At 47.6% G+C, this 20,607-nt stretch overlaps 2 protein-coding genes across 2 annotated transcripts; both read right to left on the bottom strand.

The window, feature by feature from the left end:
- Positions 1-8,777: 8,777 nt before the first annotated feature.
- LOC139830093 (uncharacterized) lies at positions 8,778-10,761 on the bottom strand. The gene has a single exon (XM_071820620.1). It carries the CDS (start codon positions 10,679-10,681, stop codon positions 8,933-8,935), a length of 1,749 nt encoding a protein of 582 aa, XP_071676721.1. The 5' UTR covers positions 10,682-10,761; the 3' UTR covers positions 8,778-8,932.
- Positions 10,762-13,233: 2,472 nt separating this feature from the next.
- On the bottom strand, positions 13,234-15,099 carry LOC127300582 (uncharacterized). The gene has a single exon (XM_051330712.2). The coding sequence runs from the start codon at positions 14,947-14,949 to the stop codon at positions 13,441-13,443; it is 1,509 nt and encodes a 502-aa protein (XP_051186672.1). The 5' UTR covers positions 14,950-15,099; the 3' UTR covers positions 13,234-13,440.
- Positions 15,100-20,607: the final 5,508 nt, after the last annotated feature.

Here is a 20,607-nt window from a genome sequence, read left to right on the forward strand (position 1 = left end):
TTGGAGACGTTCAGGTTCCCAGCCCCAATTAATTAACCTTCATAATTTTACAAAAAAAGACACTCCTCCATGGTATGTGATTGATGGAAGGCACCCGAGGATTCGGTTAGCCATGGCTTGAGAAAGCAAAGGTGGGGAGAGTGTCATCTAAATAAAACTAAAATAAAAAGACACTCCTTCATGGTATGAGATTGATGGAAGGCACCCGAGGATTCGGTTAGCCATGGTTTGTGAAAGCAAAGGTTGGAAGGAGTGTCACCCAAAAATAAAAAATTTCATGGGAGCCGCTCTTTGAAGGTCTGTCTGGCAAGGGGGTTAGAGTGCCCACTACCATTCGTTGACAACAACAACAAACACCTCTCAAAACTTTACTTTTATGCTCTCTTTATGATTTCAAAACTTGAAAAGCTCTAGCACATGATTTATCCCTGCTTCCATCTGCGAAGGGCCATTCTTCTACTTTTATGTTGAGTCAGTTTACCTATTTCCTTCCACCTTAGAAGCAAACACTTGTGTTAACTGTGCATTGATTCTTACACACTTGCATATTTGCATTCATCATATTACTTTATGTTGACAACTATCCATGGGATATACATGTTCCAAGTTGAAAGCAACCGCTGAAACTTAAATCTTCCTTTGTGTTGCTTCAATGCCTTTACTAAGAATTTATTGATTTATGAGTTAACTCTTATGCAAGACTTATTGATGCTTGTCTTGAAAGTACTATTCATGAAAAGTCTTTGCTATATGATTTAGTTGTTTAATCATTGTATTTACCATTGCTTCGAATCACTTCATTCATTACATATGCTTACAATAGTATTGATCAAGATTATGATAGCATGTCACTTAAGAAATTATCTTTGTTATCGTTTACCTACTCGAGGACAAGCAGGAACTAAGCTTGGGGATGCTTGATATGTCTCAAACGTATCTATAATTTCTTATGTTCTATGCTACTTTATTGGTGATACACACATGTTTTATACACACTTTATGTCATATTTATGCATTTTCCGGCAGTAACCTATTGACAAGATGCCGAAGAGTCAGTTGCTGTTTTTTGTTGTTTTTGGTTTCAGAAATCCTAGTAAGGAAATATTCTCGAAATTGGACGAAATCAACGCCCAGGGTCTTATTTTTCCACGAAGCTTCCAGAAGACCAGAGGAGATACGAAGTGGGGCCACGAGGCACCGACACAACAGGGCGGCGCGGCCCAGGCCTTGGCCGCGCGGCCCTGGCGTGTGGGGCCCTCGTGATGCCCCCTGACCTACCCTTCCGCCTATAAGAAGCCTTCATCGAGAAAATCCTAGTACCGAGAGCCACGATACGGAAAACCTTCCAGAGACGCCGCCGCCGCCAATCCCATCTCGGGGGATTCAGGAGATCGCCTCCGGCACCCTGCCGGAGAGGGGAATCATCTCCCGGAGGACTCTTCATCGCCATGATCGCCTCCGGATTGATGTGTGAGTAGTTCACCCCTGAACTATGGGTCCATAGCAGTAGCTAGATGGTCGTCTTCTCCTCATTGTGCTATCATTGTTGGATCTTGTGAGCTGCCTAACATGATCAAGATCATCTATTTGTAATGCTACATCTTGCGTTAGTTGGGATCCGATGAATATGGAATACTATGTTATGTTGATTATCAATCTATCATATATGTGTTGTTTAAGATCTTGCATGCTCTCCGTTGCTAGTAGACGCTCTGGCCAAGTCGTTACTTGTAACTCCAAGAGGGAGTATTTATGCTCGATAGTGGGTTCATGCCTCCATTTAATCTGGGACAGTGACAGAAAGTTCTAAGGTTGTGGATGTGCTGTTGCCACTAGGGATAAAACATCAATGCTTTGTCTAAGGATATTTGTGTTGATTACATTACGCACCATACTTAATGCAATTGTCTGTTGCTTGCAACTTAATACTGGAAGGGGTGCGGATGCTAACCTGAAGGTGGACTTTTTAGGCATAGATGCATGCTGGATAGCGGTCTATGTACTTTGTCGTAATACCCAATTGAATTTCACACTACTCATCATAACATGTATGTGCATTGTCATGCCATCTTTATTTGTCAATTGCCCAACTGTAATTTGTTCACCCAACATGCTTATTCTTATCGGAGAGACACCACTAGTGAACTATGGACCCCGGTCCATTCTTTACATCGAATACAATCTACTGCAATACTTGTTTCTACTGTTCTTCGCAAACATCATCTTCCATACTATACATCTAATCCTTTGTTACAGCAAGCCGGTGAGATTGACAACCTCACTGTTAAGTTGGGGCAAAGTATTTTGGTTGTGTTGTGCAGGTTCCACGTTGGCGCCGGAATCCCTGGTGTTGCGCCGCACTACACTCCGCCACCATCAACCTTCAACGTGCTTCTTGACTCCTACTGGATTCGATAACCTTGGTTTCTTTCTGAGGGAAAACTCGCCGCTGTACGCATCACACCTTCCTCTTGGGGTTCCCAACGGACGAGTGCTTTACCGTCACAAGCAACGCTCCTGCCCGCGTCGCCCTAGCCTTGGTGTGGCTCGCCGTCGTCCATGTCGCGGCGCATCTCCGACCGCTCCTCGCGTCGGGGCCCCTGCGGGTCGCCCCTGCCGGCGGTTTGGCGGGGCGGCTTCGGTCTTCGCTGCTCTTCGCAGCTCGCCGTTTCGTCCGCTTCTCGCCCCATCCGGCCATGTCGCGGCTTCTATCTGGCTTGTGGTGGATGCGGTTCGCCTGGCGTGGCGCTGCACGGCTTCCCGGTGGCCGCTAGTGCTTCGTTGGTGCTAGCGCGCGTGGACTGGCCGGACGCGGACGCGCTACTCAGGCGAGTGTTGTGCGTTTGGTGGACGGCAACAAGGCCCCCTGCTAGGCTGGCCACGCCTACGGCCAGGGTCTACTTGGGTCTGACGACAGCGTTGACACTCCAGGCGAAAGCTTCGCACCTTTGGTGCCGATGTTGGCGGTGCCCCTAGGTACCGTTTCCCCTGTTGAGGGCTCCATCGGGGAGCTTGGTCTCCTGTTGTCGCGAGTCGTTGCGTGCTTCGGGTGAAAACCTATGCTCCTTGGAGCGAGCGGCGGCGACACTCTGTGCCGTTACCTTCCTGAAGGCGCCGCTTTTGGAGTTCGCATTCCTCGTGGTGCGGTAGATGTGTGCCAGTTGTGCATGGTTGCCCTGTTGTCGAGGGTGGTGGATGCCGGGGCGGCTGCCCCGGACGGTTGATGTACGCCGAGGCGGCGGCCTCGGAAGGTCTTGCAACGATGACTCCATGGGGTGTGGTCATGGTCTAGCAAGGCATGGTTGGCGTGTTGGTGCTACGTGGGTAGCGAGCTCGTCGGCCCGGCCTACACGACGGGACGGTCGGTGTGGCTGGCATGTCGGGGCGGCGGCCCCATATCTTTTGGCGTGGCGTTCGTGGTCTCCGGATGGTCGCCTTGGTAGTTTGGGCTACAAGACGTCCATGTCGTGCAGCGTTGCGGCTCGCCTCCGAGCAGGGGACGTCGGAGCAGCGGCTCTGGGTTTGGTGGTGTGTGTTTGGTCGTCGGTAGTCTGGTATCGTGTGGGCGATGAGGCTCCGATATTTGTGCGGTTTTTGGGCCGGTTTTCCTCATAAACTCGGTCGCCCTGTATGGTTTTTGGGCCCGGTTTCCCTATGCCAAATCTTCTTCTATTAATATATCGAACAGCTCACCTGCCGAATTCTCAAAAAAAAATTGGATGCATTGTGCCATAGAAGTAGAACCAGTAGATAAGTAAGACATCTCAAAGATGTTGATCTCACAAGGTTAGCAACAAATTGTTCTCACAAGGTAATTGTTTTACTAGTAACAAGTTATTTTTCACACAAGACAGAAAGCTGATGTTTTTCCATGAAAATTTACAAGTAGACCAAGGACACTGACATATGCACGTGTAATTTTTCCATATTCATTGGTACTCCGTCTGGAAAAGAATGTCATAGGTTTGTCCAAATTAAATATAAGTGTGTAGATATAACTGAATTTAGATAAATCTGCGACGTCCTTTTCAAGACGTAGGGAGTGTTAAGAACACAATTTACCGAGAAGCATACACTCTTGGGAGCCCATTTAAATATCCAATTTTATAGTTGTGACATCTGAATCTATCTGGCAGAAAAGGGTTTTTACGATTATATATGTGAAAGGGATGGATGGATGTACTAAGATCTGAACAGCTATTTAGATGCATGCCGTTCACGAAACTAGGGTGAAAGGGAGGTAAATCAAGATATCACTAATAGCAACTCTTTCACATGTTCAGGCATTAGCTTTTTTCGCTATGTTCTTCTCGGTCCTTGCTAAGGACAAGGAGTACTGTTGTAGTTTTTCGCTACCCAAGAAGGAAGGTTCATGCCACATTCAACTTTAACGATCAACAAGGCGCAAGGGCAGACCATGACCATTGTTGGTTGTACATGGCTACTAGATCCAGTATTCTCTGTTCATTTGTACATCATGTGATCGATATCCACCATAAAAAAGAATATTAAGATCCTCGCAATCATGGACCATGCCAAGGAGACCAAGAATTCCATGAAGCGAAAAGAATCTAAACAATATAGGGTGTGTTTGGTAGCCTGGGTTAACCAGAGATTCCCATCTTAGCAGGGAATTTTAGACATATATGTGTTTGTTAGCCCGAGCTAACTCATCTCAGCTATACCCACCTCATACAAAAAAGAGCTCTCAGCCTAGCCCAGTTGAGAAGCTCAAATCGGGCTTCACAACTCGGCCTGGGCGAGCTCAACCCGCAAAAAGCCCCACTCGCCCGACTTAGACCCCCTAGAGGCCCAGACCCTCACCCGGTCAAACTCCACCCCTCATTCTCTCCTTCTGTTTTTCTTTTCTCCTGTCGCCTCCCCTCGCAGCCTGCGCGAGCTGAAGCCGTATGGGCGCCGAAGAGCTCCACACCGGCCGCCCAGCAGCACGACGACACACTCCTGCACCGCCAGGTCCGACGAGGCACCGCCAGGGCCGACCACCGCCGCTAGGGCCGCCGCCAGGGCCTCCTTGCGTCGCCCCGGACCCGACGGCGGCGCACCAGGGACTACCACCGCTGCCAGAGTCGACGCCACGCCGCCGGAGCCGGCCACCGCCCCACGGCCGTCGGCCCTTCCTCCTCCCGCGCCGGACAGAGGCAGCAGGCCCCGCCGCTGACGCCCCTGCGCGGGTTGCCGCCTCTCCCTGGACGCCCCTCGTCCCGCGCGGACCGCCGCCTATCCCTGGACGCCCCTCGCCACCGCCGTTCAGTAGCTCCAATGGCCGCCGCTCATCCCCAGTTCGCCACCGGTAGAAGCTCCAAAGGAACGGGACCCGATTGCTTTTATCTTTTTCTGTTTGAGGATCTTTTTGTTAAAAAACAGGACGTTTTTGTATAACTGCTTTGATACATGCTCACCTCAGCACAAATGTTACCAAACAACATCTTATATGAGCATAGCTCAACACATACACGGGTGCCAAACCCGTGATGTGTCTCAACTCAACTTGGCTAGGGTCACCATGTATGGGTAGAGAGAGATATTCTCAGTTGCCCCGGGCTACCAAACACACCCATACTCAGTTGTTCTTAGTTAGACAAGAATCATGGAATGAATTGTTACAGTGTCTAGATTCAGTACATCTGACGCAGGGGTCTGATGAGTTTCGTTGGAATCTTACTAGGAGTTGTTCATTCTCGGTGGCTTCCATGTACAATGTTTTAATCCAACCTGATATTCATGTTGATAATAATTGAAAATTTTGGAAGATTGAAGATACCTCTTAAAACAAAGGTGCTTGTGTGGTATCTTCGTCGTGCTGTGATTCTCACCAAGGATAACCTTGCTAAATGCAATTGGCTGGGAAGTAAAAGGTGTGTCTTTTGTCATCATGACGAGACCATAAAACACTTATTATTTCAGTGTCAATTTGGTAGATCTATATGGTTAGCCATCCAGATAGGTTCTACCTTGTACCCACCACGTAGTTTTGTGAATATTTTCGGCAACTGGCTCAATGGCGTGGATACCTGGTTTAATCGTCTTATTATGATGAGAGTGATTGTCGTTGTTTGGTTGCTATGGCTATGTAGAAATGATAAGGTTCTTAACAATGTATGTTGTTCTCTTATGTAGGTCATCTACCGGTGCACAGCTACGCTCCGTTTATAGTTGCCTCTTTAGCGAGTGGACCATCGCGAACTCTTTATGGAGGTATCTACACGATTGGAGAATATGGCGAGGGGTATTTTTTCCCAACATGGGTGGCAGCGTGATTTCCGACTTGGCCCTCCTGCTTAGATTTCGTTGGTGTTTGATTGTAATAACTTTACTGGTACGGCTGTGTGAATCCTAGCTATGCAGAGACCGGATATATTGCTTTTAAAGTAATAAAGTGTCCATTATCGAAAAATGAACATGCATGAGGAACGTAGTGTACAAGAAAGTCCATAGCACAAGAAGACCCTCGGCGAAATAAGAAACTTCATGATGATTATTATTTATAACATACTATTAGTGACATCTTTGTAAATGCTAAGGCCTGTAAACATATAGAATTATAGAAATTTGAGCATTTGACAGATTCGCTAAAGAAGATATTTCTTCGTCATCTCCTTTTTACATCTCCTTTTTAGGCATATATATTATTTTTTGTTGGCTTATTATTTTTAAATTTCAATTTGAAGAAATGTATTCATTATCCACAAGATGGTTACTTTGGGTTCATTTTACATGTTGCACACAAACAATTACTTTCATTATATTATATTTAATTTTGATATGTTTTATATGAAAGATACTGTCGATAGTCTAATATATCATTTTATGTAATATCACCTTATTCAACAATAGGTACTTTGTATTTAACCGGTTAAAATGAACAATTTGAATATAGGTCACGCATTCGGCGATGGTGTTTTCTATACATATAGGTGTTTATTCGAATTAAACATAATTTCAAACTTACATACTAATTTAACATTTGTTGTAAGTACTTCAGTGGGCAGATGATCTCTATTTTTCTTCATAGTCTATGTGTTTAGAAAATATGTTGTTTACAACATGTAGCTATATCACAACACAACGCCCTCATTACAATGCTTTCTATTCAAATGTCGGCTACATGTAAGCTTTATGTTAACACATAACTTATTAATTATTTTGTAAATTATGTGATCAAAAGTAAATATCCAGCACAACAGATTAATAAATGTACTCACATGTAACTACCATTCCCAGACTCTGCAACCATTGAGTGGTATGGTGGTATTTTGGCAAAATTATGATGCTTTTCGTGCACATTAATTTACATTCTCAACCTTACGATGAACAATGTGCAAAATTAGCAGTCAAACGATACCTATGCTTGAATAAGTATGTGACTTCTTTTGTTAGCAACGCACTGCGCACTCTAGATGTTAAGTACCAACTTTCAGCCTGAACTGGACATAAATATGAATCATTCATTGCATCATATTATGTAAGTTCACTAGATGCTCTACAACCCGAACTATTTGGCGAGCGCAGAAAAACAGAACCAAAATATCCACCACAGATTATTATTTTTCTTCTATCACAGATTATGCATGCTACTATTCTAACCCAACGTTTATTGCTTCTACTAGCTGTTGAGTGTCAAAATATCAAGTGAAGATATTATCCGTGTGAGCAGTCTGTAGTCGCAAGCATGTGTTGTCTCATGTTCTAGAGTAGAGAACAGTAACCAATGCTCGAAGCAACTAACCTCAACTTCGATTCATGCAGCCACTCCAGCAATGCTATGATATGCTTTTTTACAGGAGCTCCAACTTTCGAAAAGTAACACCCACAGCGCCCACTTGGGGCGGCGTACTGTCAAACTTAGACCATTCTTGTAGGTGATAGCTACTGATGCTTCAACCTCTCTTTGATATTTATCATCTAACCGGATGTAGTACTTCGCTCGGTACATTTGCGCCATATACTGTCAAACTTGGTGCAATAACAATGACAATTGCAACGGAACCATCTAACTTAGTATTAACAGTCAAGTCTAGGCGACGCCGTATCACTGTATCACTATCGAAGATCCAAAACGACAGTTGTATGCAGCTTACGTATGTCGACGTTAATTATTCTAATTGATTATTCCTCCTTTTCGTTACAATAAATAAATTACAGTTGCTGCACAGTAATTCAGACTTGGAAAACCAGTGCTGCTTTCTTACATGTATTCTTACTCTAGGGATGATTTCTGACGAATCATTATCAATGCTACATTTAAAAAAGGGGTGGCTAAATCTTCCTTCTGCTGGCTCATGGTAAGGGGCTAAGGGCTGAAGTCCAATTGGTTAGATCTTCGTTTTGCTGACTTAATGCTCCTTACAAATATGGAGTAAGTTAATTCTAAAAGCTCACCATATGAAAACAGAGCTGGTGGTTAGGTCCCTTGTGGTGTAACCAGTCTACCCAAGTTCAAGTCCTAAACTTAGCATGTGTGTTTGCATTTACCTGGATTTATTCCAGGATTTAACCGGCGCTATGCTTTCAGTGGTAGGTGACGTGCCCGTCAATAGCGAGGCGCCAGTGGTGACTTCGTCAACCTTAAGATATGCCGGCTCAGTCCCTCAAAGGTGCTCATAGGGATAGGGTGGGCGTGCGTGCGTTCGTAGGGGTGTTTGTACGTACGTATTTGTGAGCGTCTACTGTATTCTCAAAAAAAAAAAGCTCACCATATGATGTCATAAGCCAACAAAATGATGGTTACCATTCAACTAAGATGACACTTAGGCAAATAAACAAAAGTGACCAATTATTTATTACTATCCACCATTGCAGAAAGTGATACACATAACTCCTATGAAGGAGCAATGACTAACGAGCTTCCCATAATGCATGATATGTGTGTGGTGTACTGGTGTATGATATCTACATTCCCGTGAAGTAAATACTAGGTACGAGCGAGTGCCTGTTGTATCTGATCAGCAACGATCCTCGCCACAACCTCCGGCGAAAACCTCTCTACCATGTCCTCCCTTGCCTTCCTCCCTTTGCTCACCGCCTCGTCTCGATCAACAAAGACACGTCTCATCAAAGCTCTCAGATGATCAACCGATGGCTCGGCGCAGAGGTGGCCCTTAAATGGCCCTTCAGTGACCTCAGTCATCCTGTCCACTTCCAGTGGGTACCCATTCTCTTCAGTCAGGTATTCTGTTGGGCCTGACCAGTTCGTCACGATCACTGGCAGCTCCATGGCCATGGCTTCGACCACCGGCCTGCCCCACCCCTCGCCACGGGAAGGCAGAACGAATGCATCTGCAGCCTTGTACAACCTTGGAAGGGTAGACTGTGGGACATGCTCATCAACCACCCGGACTTCTGCCCATCCTCCGACTGGCTTCTCGATGCCTGAGCTTTTCACAAATCTATGGATCTTCCCTCCGAAATCACTGCCAGTTTGGTATGCATGGATCAGCAGGTAGAGTGCAGCATCATCAGCTCCAGAGAACTCCTGCAAGAAGGCTCTCAGCAGCGCATCCCAGCCCTTCCTCTGCTCCCATTTGAACACACTAAGAAACACGAAACCTTGGCCTTTGGGTTTAACATGATTCCTTCCTGCATCATCTGGCAACGCAGAGAAACCAATTGGAAGAGGAAGCGCGACGTGCTTGGCCGGATCAAAGAACGCGACATCCACAGCCTGCACCACCTTGACGACCTTGGAGGCATGCACCCCGCTCTTCACGAATGTGGACACGTGGAAATCTGTCGGTACCCAGACGGCGTCCATCTGGTTGCAGCGTTTGACATGTGCTGGCGAGACACGGTCAGTCTCGAACATCGTCCGACCAATGACAAACTTCGGCTCGTTGTACCCGGTAGGAGGGCATGCTATAGACCCCTGCACCGGCGGGTACCAGGAGTCGGGCTCGGTGTGGCACACAACGACGGCCCGGGAGAGCTCACATTCTGCGGCGGCGAGCCTATGTGCCAAATTCTTGGACTGCTCGGGCAAGCCGTGCCAGAACTCCGACGACTCGAGGTCGCCGTGGTGGGCGATTGATAGCGTGAAGTTGTCGCCGCTCCCATCAAGGGAGGCGACATATGACCAGGCCTCAGAGCTATAGCCGCCACCGGAGGCAAAGGGGGCCATCCATAGAACACACGGTGGATGTACGACATTCAGTGGGGTATCGTCCATGCCTAACTCTTCCCCGGGGTGTCGATCATGCGGGCGGAGAAGGGAAGAATTCAGCGTGAAGAGCAGGTGGCTATCTGGGGTGCGGAGAAGGGAAGAAAAATTCGAGAGCAGGTGGCGATCCGGTTGATGGAGAAGGGAGGAATTCGAAAGGAGGTGACGCTCTCGCGGGTGGAGAAGGGAAGAATTTGAAAGGAGTTGGCGCTCCGGCTGGTGGAGAAATGAAGAATTTGAAAGGAGGTGGCGCTCCGGCGAGTGGAGAAGGGAAGAATTGGAAAGGAGGTGGCGCTCATGTGGGTTGAGAAGGGAAGCATTTGAAAGGAGGTGGCGCTCCGGTGGGTGGAGAAGGGAACAATTCAACAAGTGGAGGGGGCGGAGGAGGCGTGGCGGGCGTTTGCTTGAGACGGTGAGGAGGGAGGGCGCCGTGAGGAGCAGGAGGAAGAGGATGAGGAGGTGCCTGGGGGTTGAAGGAAGAGGTTGGGCCGGAGGTGGGCCTGCCATGGTGGCCGAGACGGTAGTGTTGCTGCCTGGCAACAAAGCTCAGTCCTCGGCAACCCAGCGAGCACGAATGTGTAGCTCAGTGTGAGTCTTTGTTTGTCTTCTCAGCGTTAGAGGGAAGAGGGACGCTTATAAAGAAGGTAAATGATTCTCGAAGCATCTCTCATTGCTTTCTCTCTCTGTCTTCACTCTATACCTCAAGTACAATAGTCACGCCCACGCGCTGCCGACTAGCTCCATGGCCCGCAGCTCGCGGGAGCGTCGCCATAGCCATTTGAAGATGATGTGGCCGACATACGTGCCTTCACCTTCAACACCCATACTTGTCGCCTGTGGACCTTCAGCACTCCTGGAACAAGTTTAGCAAAATTGTTGTACCCACAGCTCGCTCGCTTCAAGGAAGTCTTCTTCCAGCAGTACCACAATAGTCAACACAGAAGATGTTTCCATCGTCTTATTTGTCAAGAGGCCGCCTAACAATCTTGCCGGAACTGCACACCATCAAGCACCCAAAGCTGTCACAGCAGTATGTGGTGCCGATGATGATGTCGACGGGCTGTCTCCGGGGGTTGTCACATGTAGCCGGCGCCACCGACAGGGCACTATTCCGAGGTGAGCCCCGAGCACCATCAGCCGTGAACTCGGTCTACAGCCAAGACGAGGCATCGACTGCCTCTCTCGTGCCGGCTTCGCCACTGGTGCCTGTGTTCACCGAGTACTTTCGTGCCATAAGAACGATACTGGTTCTTGAAGGTTCAACTGTAACTCTGATGAACAAGCTAGCCTACACTACGGAACCAGTTAAGGTGCCGATGGCCAGAAACCGCCAGCACATGCCAATTTGGCCGTCAGCATAGTTGTACCGAGCATAGTTGTACCGACAGCATAAATGAAACTTTGTTGATAATACTGTCATATCAATCCTATTAACCCTTGCACCGTGATATCACAACTCTTTATAATTTTGAATTTTAAACTATTATTTAGATTAACATCAATGATTAAGTAATAATAATCTTTATGCAGGATGCAATTATTAATTTTATTTTTTAAGAAAATATAAAATCCTCAGTTTCTGGCAAAAACTAAAATCTTCCTGTTTCCATTTAAAATTTTGAGAATCTAGAAAAATACCAAACGGGTAAACCCTAGTGAATTCGGATGTAACTTCTTACCACGATCATTTTGATATATTATACATTTTTCCCGACTTCATATGCAATATGCAACCAGAAAGCCGTTTTACCGATACACGACGCAATTTTGCAAAAAATGTCGAAATTCATTTTTGTTAAATTCTGTTGCACATCTCAAAGAAAAAATGTCGAAATTCATTTTTGTTAAATTCTGTTGCACATCTCAAAGAAAAAATGTCAAAATTCATTTTTGTTAAATTCTGTTGCACATCTCATCTCAAAGGATTTTATTTTTTGATTTTTTTATCATTTTCTGCCATTCAGTTGAAAACTTAAAAAGGCGATCCAAGGGGTTGGGGTGGGTTACGTGGATGGGAAAAAATCTGGGCACTTGTGCCGATGGCCTGGCCGTAGGGCCAGAGGGCAAAAAAAAAATATAACGGCGTCACCTCGCTGTCACGGCGGAGACCCCTGTGCGACCTGACCGACGGCTTTTTTTTTGTGCCGACGGTCACCGTTGGCACAAACTTTCCTGTGCCGACGGCCTTCTTCATGGCCTGCCTTGTTCGGGGCCTGTGCTGACAGCCCCGATAAAAAGGCACCTTGACTTGTTCCCATAGTGCTAGACATAACCAAATAAAGTATTCGAGGAGAAACAAGCCATTTCCTACAACATCAGCATCGATGCTAGGAGTACAAGAACGCACCATCTAGAAAGACCACGCTGAACCCCGCGAGTTGCTGGTTCTCTCTGTTGATAAAGCAGGACACCTAGCAAGAAGCAACATGTGAACAACATATCATGAAGCAAATACTCCATCCAGGTCATTTTAGACATTATAACAAACTATTTCTACAAAGATATGTCGCCTCAAACAAATATGTATACATTATAAAAGTATATTTGATGATGGATAAATCAATTAGTGATGTGGATGCTCCTCATGTTTTCTACAATGATGTTCAAACCTATTCTTTTTTTACGACACAGATTGTACTGATACCTGGTGAACAGAAATGAAACAACAATGCTCTTTTCCCTCCTATTTTAACTGCGCTCTCCTAGCTCTGATATTCAAAGCAGAAGCACACGTTTTCAATGAAAGAGCAGATTTGGAAACGGGAAAAAACTACAGTTTATTTAAGCTGATGGGAATGGTATCTCAAATAGCGTACATGCCTCACCGTTGATGGGTTCTGATGAATCATCATCAAACCTCTATTTATGAAAGAAGCAGCTGAACATTCTTTCTGTTGGCCCATGATAGGATGGGCTGAACTTTAACTGGCTAGATCTTCGTTTATGTGCTAACTAAAAGGGGAATGCGCAAATATCATGCAAGGGCTTGAGCTGAATGGTCACATCCAATGTTATTATTTTAACAGCAAATGTCAAGTTAACAAAAAAAAAACGCCATATAATGTCAAAAATTAATAACATGATTGCTTATCATTCAATTAATGATGGCATAAAGGCAAAACAACAACAGTCACCGTTTATCCGACAATTACAGAAACTGATACACATAACTTCTAAGTAGCACTGACTAACATGCCTACCATACCTGCATGACTCGTGTGGTGTATGATATCTACTTTCCTTCCAAATTCATGATCACATTTCAGCTATCCATCTACTGAGTACTGCGTACTGGCAACCACCTTCTGTAGCTGATCAGCAACAATCATTGCCACAACCTCGGGAGAAAACCTATTGACCATGTCTTCCCTTGCCTTCCTTCCTTTACTCCTCGCCTCTTCTCGATCAACAAAGACACGTCTCATCAAAGCTCTCAGATGATCAACTGATGGCTCAGCGCAGAGATGGCCCCTGAATGGCCCTTCAGTGACCTCAGTCAGCCTGTCCACGTCCAATGGGTACCCATTCTCTTCAGTCAGGTATTCCGTTGGGCCTGACCAATTCGTCACAATCACCGGTAGTTCCATGGCCATCGCCTCAACCACCGGCCTGCCCCATCCCTCGCCACGGGAAGGTAGCACAAATGCATCTGAGGCCTTGTACAACCTTGGAAGGTCAGACTGTGGGACATGCTCATCAACCACCCGGATCTCTGCCCAGCCTTCCGCTGGCTCCTCGATGCTAGAGCTTTTCACAAATCTATGGATCTTCCCTCCGAAATCGGTGTCAGAGTGATAGGCATTGGTCAGTAGGTAGAGTGCAACGTCATCAGCTCCAGAGAACTCCTGCAAGAATGCTCTCAGCAGCACATCCCAGCCCTTCCTCTGCTCCCATTTGAACACACTAAGAAACACAAAGCCTTTGGCCTTGGAGCTACTGTCTTCCGTGCCGATTGTTGAATCATCAGACGCCATGACAGAGAAACCAATTGGAAGTGGCAATGCGACGTGCTTGGCCGGATCGAAGAACGCGACATCGACGGCCTGCACCACCTTGACGACCTTCGAAGGATCCACCCCGCTCTTCACGAACGTCGACACATGGAAATCCGTCGGTACCCAGACCGTGTCCATCTGGTTGCAGCGCCTGACATGCTCCGGCGAGACACGGTCAGTCTCGAACATCGTCCGGCCAATGATGAAGGCCGGCTCGTCGTACCCGGTAGGCGGGCAGGGCAGAGACTGGTACATCGGCGGGTACCACGCGCCGGGCTCGCTGTGGCACACGACGATGGCCCGCGAGAGCTCGCACCGCGCGGTGGCGAGCCTGTGCGCCAGGTCCTTGGACTGCTCGGGCAGGCCGTGCCAGAACTCCGGCGACTCGAGGTCACCGTGGTGGGCGATCGAGAGCGTGTAGTTGGCGCCGAACCCCGCGGCGACGTTCCCCTCGAGGGAGGCGACGTAGGACCAGGCCTCGGAGCAGTATCCGCCGCCGGACGCGAATGGGGCCATCCATAGAACACATGGTGGGCGTCCCGCGTGCCCCGAGGTGTCGGCAGCTGGAACTGGCTCCGGCGGGCGGGTAAGGAGGGACCTGGGCCTGAGGAGCAGGTGGAGGAGGCGCGGCAGGGGGTTGGTTGAGGTGGCGAAGAGGATGGCGACGGCGACGGCGAGGAGGGACGGTGCCGTGAGGAGGACGATGGAGCGGTGGTGCCTGACTCTGGGTCTGGGGGTTGGAGGGAGAGGTTGGGAAGGAGGTGAATCGGAGCTTGCCATTTTGTCTGAGAAGGCGGTTGTGGGCACGACGCCGGCTGTGTGGCTGGCCGGCGGCGAGGCAGATCGGCGGGCAGCGAAGCGAATCCGGATGTGTAGCTCTGTCGGAAGTTCCTTTTTTTTTTTCTGGTCTAAGCGTCAGAAAAAAAATACACGACACTCTGCAATGAACAAGGGTCGCGCTACAAATCCTCCGGAGGCTGGAAACAGCCTAACCTCCGAGTCCAGCGTTTGACACGTGTCGAACTGGACCCGGCACCCACCAAAAGAAAATACACCACACGAAGGAAATTTTGCAGCGTTCTACTCCGAAACTCCGCTCGCATAGCTAGCACAGCCGCCCGCGCCGACAGAACCGCCGCCGCCCTCGCTGGCACCACCGTCGCCAGCACCACCGTCGCCGGCACCACCGCCGGTGAAGTCCGTAAACCCGTCCACGCTCGCAGCACCCAACACTTCCATGGCAGCATCAGCACCCCCACCCTCCCAAGGACGTGGTGTCGCTCGCCGTCAAACAGCAGCACCGCCTCCCGCGTCGTCGTCGGAGAAGACGCCCATCACATCACTGTTGCTCCCTTGCAGCACCTGCGGCGCTCTATTGCAGCTACCAGCAACGGCAGTTGCAGCTGCGGCGGCGGCCATTTTGCAGCACCGCCGGAATCGCTTGCAGCTCCGGGGGCGGCTATTTGAAGCTCTGCCGCACAGCAACTGCAGCTCCGCCCCACAGCATATGCAGCTCCGCCGCACAGCAATTGCAGCTCCGCCCCATAGAATATGCAGCTCCGCCGCACAGAAAATGCAGCTCCACCAGCAGATGGTTGCAGCTCCGCCGGCAATTGATTGTAGCACCGCCGCCGCTGGTTGCAGTTGCAGCTCCACGGGCAGAAAATTGCAGCTCCGCCGGCAGACGATTGCAGCTGCCCGCCCGCTGGTTGAAGCTCCGCTGGTAGACGGTTGCAGCTCCACGGTAGGCGACAGCAGCTCCGCTAGCAGATGGTTGCAGCTCCGCGGCAGGCGATTGCAGCTCCACCGGCAGGCACTTGAAAGCACCACCGCTCGCTACTTGTAGCACTGCAGCGACCTCGCCGGTAGAAGCGAGATACCAGCGCCAGGCGCCAGCGGTGAAAGATCGAGAGATACCGCGCCGCCAGGTATATCCGGCGAGTTCGCGAGGATCCGACGAGGTCGCTCGGGCGCGGGGCAGAATCCGGCGAGGTCGCGGGGGTGCGGGGGTCCGGCGAGATCGTGGGGCAGGGGTCCAGCGAGTTCATGCAGGAATCTGCGTGAGGATTGGTGGGGATTCATGGTGGAGGGTCGCAGCAGGAGGTGCCATGTCGAGGATGAGAAGGGAAATGAATACAGGGGAGAGAGAGCCCGAGCAAGAACAAACCCAAACCCACGCGTTCTTGTTAGGGCCTCGCATGGGACGCGTGTGCGCGACGAGAAAGACAAGAAGCCGGAGGAAGCGCGTTCGGTGCCTCAACGATGCCAACCGGACGGTCGTGCGTCCGGAGGTTGCAACCGCGCGATCCTCCGACGGATAATGATCATTTTCCAATGAACAATGTAGAGAAGATTGTATGTACTGTAAAAAAATTACTGGCTGCATTCCACTGTAATGTAACTGCAGAGTCATGTTGTTAAACCCACTTGAAATTGATTTTTTTGGGGAATCCAGTTTGACTAATTTAATAAAGAGAACATCATTGATAATTATTAAAACCATGAATATAGAGGAAAATAAAATCAAAATCATAAGTCTTGGAATTCTTGCCAAATTTGTTGTTACTGAAACGTTTGTCCTCCCACCGCTAGAAAGAAAGAGGAGGTGGCTAGGTGAGCGCCGCCAACTGCTTCGTTTCCTCTGTCTCCAACATGAAATTGATGGATCCTCGACTCCTCTGCTTACCGCTCCGGCGGCGGGAGGGGGTGGGGACCTCGGACCTGAGCTCGGCGCTGTATCAAGGTCCCTACAATTAGAGTTTGATCAACCGGCAGTGATGTTATGGTTGCTATTGTGACACCGTTCGAGAAAATAATAATAAAGTATTACCGCCTCCTCATCCACCCCGTCGGCAGCGATCTCGTCGGTGGTGTCGAGGAGGGCGGGACATATTCTGGTCGATGCTTCCATGGAGTGGTGGATCTCATTCAGTCTGCGTGTGCTATATGTTTGGTGTTAGGAGATTCGGATCAACTCAAGGGACGCCTTCAGTTCTGGGGCGCTGGTCCTTAGGAGCACGTGCACGAATACTTCCCAACTATCATCAACAATATCAGGTTGGCTTTGGTAGGAGAGCAGCGATAAAAGTGTGTCGATGGCTCACGGTGGTGGTTGTTAGGTGGTCCAAAGACCTTGATGTAATTTAATTTATGTTTGGGGTGTTTTGTACATCTTGTGAACTTCTGTAAAAGATCCAAATCTTTCTGGCGAAAAAAAGTACCTGGAGAGTAGAGGATCAGATTTCAATGAATTGTCGACATAGTAGACAACCACATATGATGGGGATCTCGATCTAGGAAGGCAACCATGCTAGTATCGCCAGACCAATCCAACGATCTTAAATGTAAAGGATCAAAAAATGGGTTATTGAGATGAGATGTTCAAAGTGCCCGTGTAGGAGTTTAGGCTAGTCATACATGATGCTAGGAGGCATAGGCACGGCGCACGCCGCACCCGTGACAATTTGATTGTAAAATAGGGAAGTGGTTATAAATTAACGGAGCATATTTTTTTTTTGCGAAGGAAGGACCTGATTGCATTATCCAAGTTTCTTACAGAAAAGACCAGGAAAAAAGAAAAATACAGATAAGCCCTCCTGGACCCTGTCGTCGTCTCCGCCGAGCACGACGCCACGCCGGCGAAACCTGCCGCTCATCCTCCAAACCTTGGACTGGGAGGACCCCCGAACGGCCAGGGAGTCGAACGCTCCTCGGTGCGAGCACCTCCACCATGCAAAGCGACCGGCGACGGCAGCTTGGATACCTGCAAACGAAGCTTCCAGATCTTCGAAAACCGGAGCCATCACTACTTGGCCTCCGGCGCGGGGAAAGCACGCAGAGCGCCTCCGACGAGACGCGGGCGATGCAGGGACGGCGGATCCGGAGTTGGCCTCCACCGGAGCACCAACACCAGAGGAGATGACCGCCATCATCAAAAGCCACTCCGGCCACGCTTCCATCTCCGCAGCGCCGCCGGCTAGCACCCTACTGCTACCTACGCTATATACACGCCGGGATCCGGCGATTCCCCATCCTCCCGCCGCCGGAGCGGCCGCCGGAGGGTGAGGAATCACACGGATCGCCGGCGGCGAGGTGGGAGCAGAGGAAGAGCCCAAGAAATCGCCTCCTTTTACTGTAGCGATAGGAGGGGAACGGTCCAAGCTCGTTATTGGCACAAAATTAACGGAGCATATAAAGTAGTAAAATCGAGTAGGTCTAGATTACCAGTGAGTAGCATAGCATTAATGTAGTGTATGTGTCAAAATTATGTGCGTAAAAAGTTGTGCCGGCCACAAATCACACTTCACAACATATTCTAGTAAGTTTTACTTCATCCCATGGTTTGTCCAATTATTCTAGTAAGTTTCTGAATGCTAGTACGGGGCTAAAAATATAATTCACAACTACACATTTATTTATTTCATCATAGTCATGACAATGCATCTCATTAATCGTCCGTACTTTATTAAAATATTGTGTATTTCTACACCGTCTTAATAGTTGCATAATCATGAGAATACTCTCACAATTACTATGAAGCATTTGCTAAAATCCTAATTAATATTAAGACAGTCGTAATTGTTTATTTTAATTACAATGATTTAATTAGTCTCTGAAATTTGAATAAACCAAATTCAGATTTCGACTCTTTCAATGGCTATCTCGTATCCATTGAAACTTTAGTAAAATCATTACGAAAATTCTCTTCTTTTTTCACGCATAAGTTTAGTGAATTCCATACATCTCAAATGCATGATTTTTCAATATTTTTTATTCTCTAATTCATCATCTTGGGATTTTCCAATTTCCAATTTTAAGTTTTTCTCTTGGGATTTATTTCATGTTGTTAGTTATAGAGTAGTTATTTTTCTGTCACCTTGTCGTTCACTATTTAATTTTATAGGTTTGCTGGAAAGAAACTGTCGAGCATTAGAAAATTCTATTAACCTAATTGTTTCCAATTTTCTGAGTTGTCTAAGTATTTTTTTAATATTCGTTCTTTCTGCCGTTGTCAAATAAAACAAATGCTTTGTTGTTGTCAAGGTGTTTTTATCTTCAAAATTGTCTCTTGTGGTTCTTAAGAGTATTGTGTTTTTCAATTATTAGTGTACGACCAATATAGACAATAAAGTTGGATATTTCAGAAGAGACTAAAAGATAGTGCAGGCCGTTTCATTCCTCATTTGCGTTGGAAGGCCGTTTCATCGCCGTCCAAAATCAAATTTGTTTCCTGAAAAAAAAGAGGTTAGCATCAGGTGTGTTTCACGGCTGATTGTGCGGGGCTGCTGGGTACAGCAAGCTCTTCATCTGCCAATATCTATCAAGCAAACCAATTCAATCGCCTGAACGACGTAAATTACAGATTTACAGACGTGCTGCTGACGCCGAACGTTGCATTTAGGAGGTACTTGAGACAAGCTGTAGCAGTTCCGACCTCTACCTTGTACTCTTAAATTTTAGACAACGAACATACAAGATATTTTCTCTGATCTTTTTTAATTAACTCGACTTTTATATGTATAAAGTTGTACTAAATCCAAGACAATTAAAAGAGATCGGAGGAAGTACCCAGCATGCATGGCGATCAGTATAACCAAAAGTAGCACAACAAAAGTAGAAACCTGCTGGCTAATGGTCATATATAACTGTGCAGATTCATCTCCGATACCTTGTAGCTGTAAAATATGGCCAATCACATTGCTCAAGACAATGCAAAGCTTGTATCTGTACCCATTCAAAAAAATTAATCCATCTAAACATCCACTGTGCCTTGCTTACATCTTGGCATGTCTTTTTACATAGGTATCTGTTTTGGATGACTCTGATCTCATCCTGAATTTCACCAGAGCTGTAGTGAAACTTTTGGTGTCTGTATTTAGGGACTGAAACTACCTTGTCTGCTCTCATGTGCTACTGCTGGTACGCTTTTTTTCTTTGACAGTAAACAGAGCTTTATTGATCAAATCATATCATTACAAATAGTTCCCCAGAGGCCCAGATGCAATCCGGAACAGAATAGAAAACCTCAGACGAGGTAAAACTAACACAGGACTTTGCTAAAGTGTGCGCTGCTACATTGAGAATACGACTCACATGAGAGAAAGAAACTGATGTGAAGGTAGTAGTCATCTCCTTGATGCCACTAACCAGAATACCAGCATTTGAACGGTCCATAACACCAGATTTAAGACGCTGTATTAAGGAGAGGCAATCTGAGGTGAATACCACCTTATCATTGCCTTCCTCCTGGGCCAACTGGACAGCACGCTGAAGAGCTAGAGCTTCGGCTTCCTCGGGGGAGAGCAGGCCCTGGATCCGCTGGCGACATGCTACCAAGAGAGAACCCTTGTGATCACGCGCCACCATGCCCAGCCCCATGCACCCTTCACCGTCGAACAACGCTGCATCCGAATTAAGACAGATCATACCCTGCGGCGG

This window comes from Lolium perenne, chromosome 5 (genome assembly GCF_019359855.2).
Source record: "Lolium perenne isolate Kyuss_39 chromosome 5, Kyuss_2.0, whole genome shotgun sequence".
NCBI lineage: Eukaryota > Viridiplantae > Streptophyta > Magnoliopsida > Poales > Poaceae > Lolium > Lolium perenne.

What these genes read in the sequence shown, in the direction of transcription:
- LOC127300582 (XM_051330712.2), bottom strand. Translation starts at nt 14,949, where the DNA reads ATGGCAAGCTCCGATTCACCTCCTTCCCAACCTCTCCCTCCAACCCCC.
- LOC139830093 (XM_071820620.1), bottom strand. Translation starts at nt 10,681, where the DNA reads ATGGCAGGCCCACCTCCGGCCCAACCTCTTCCTTCAACCCCCAGGCAC.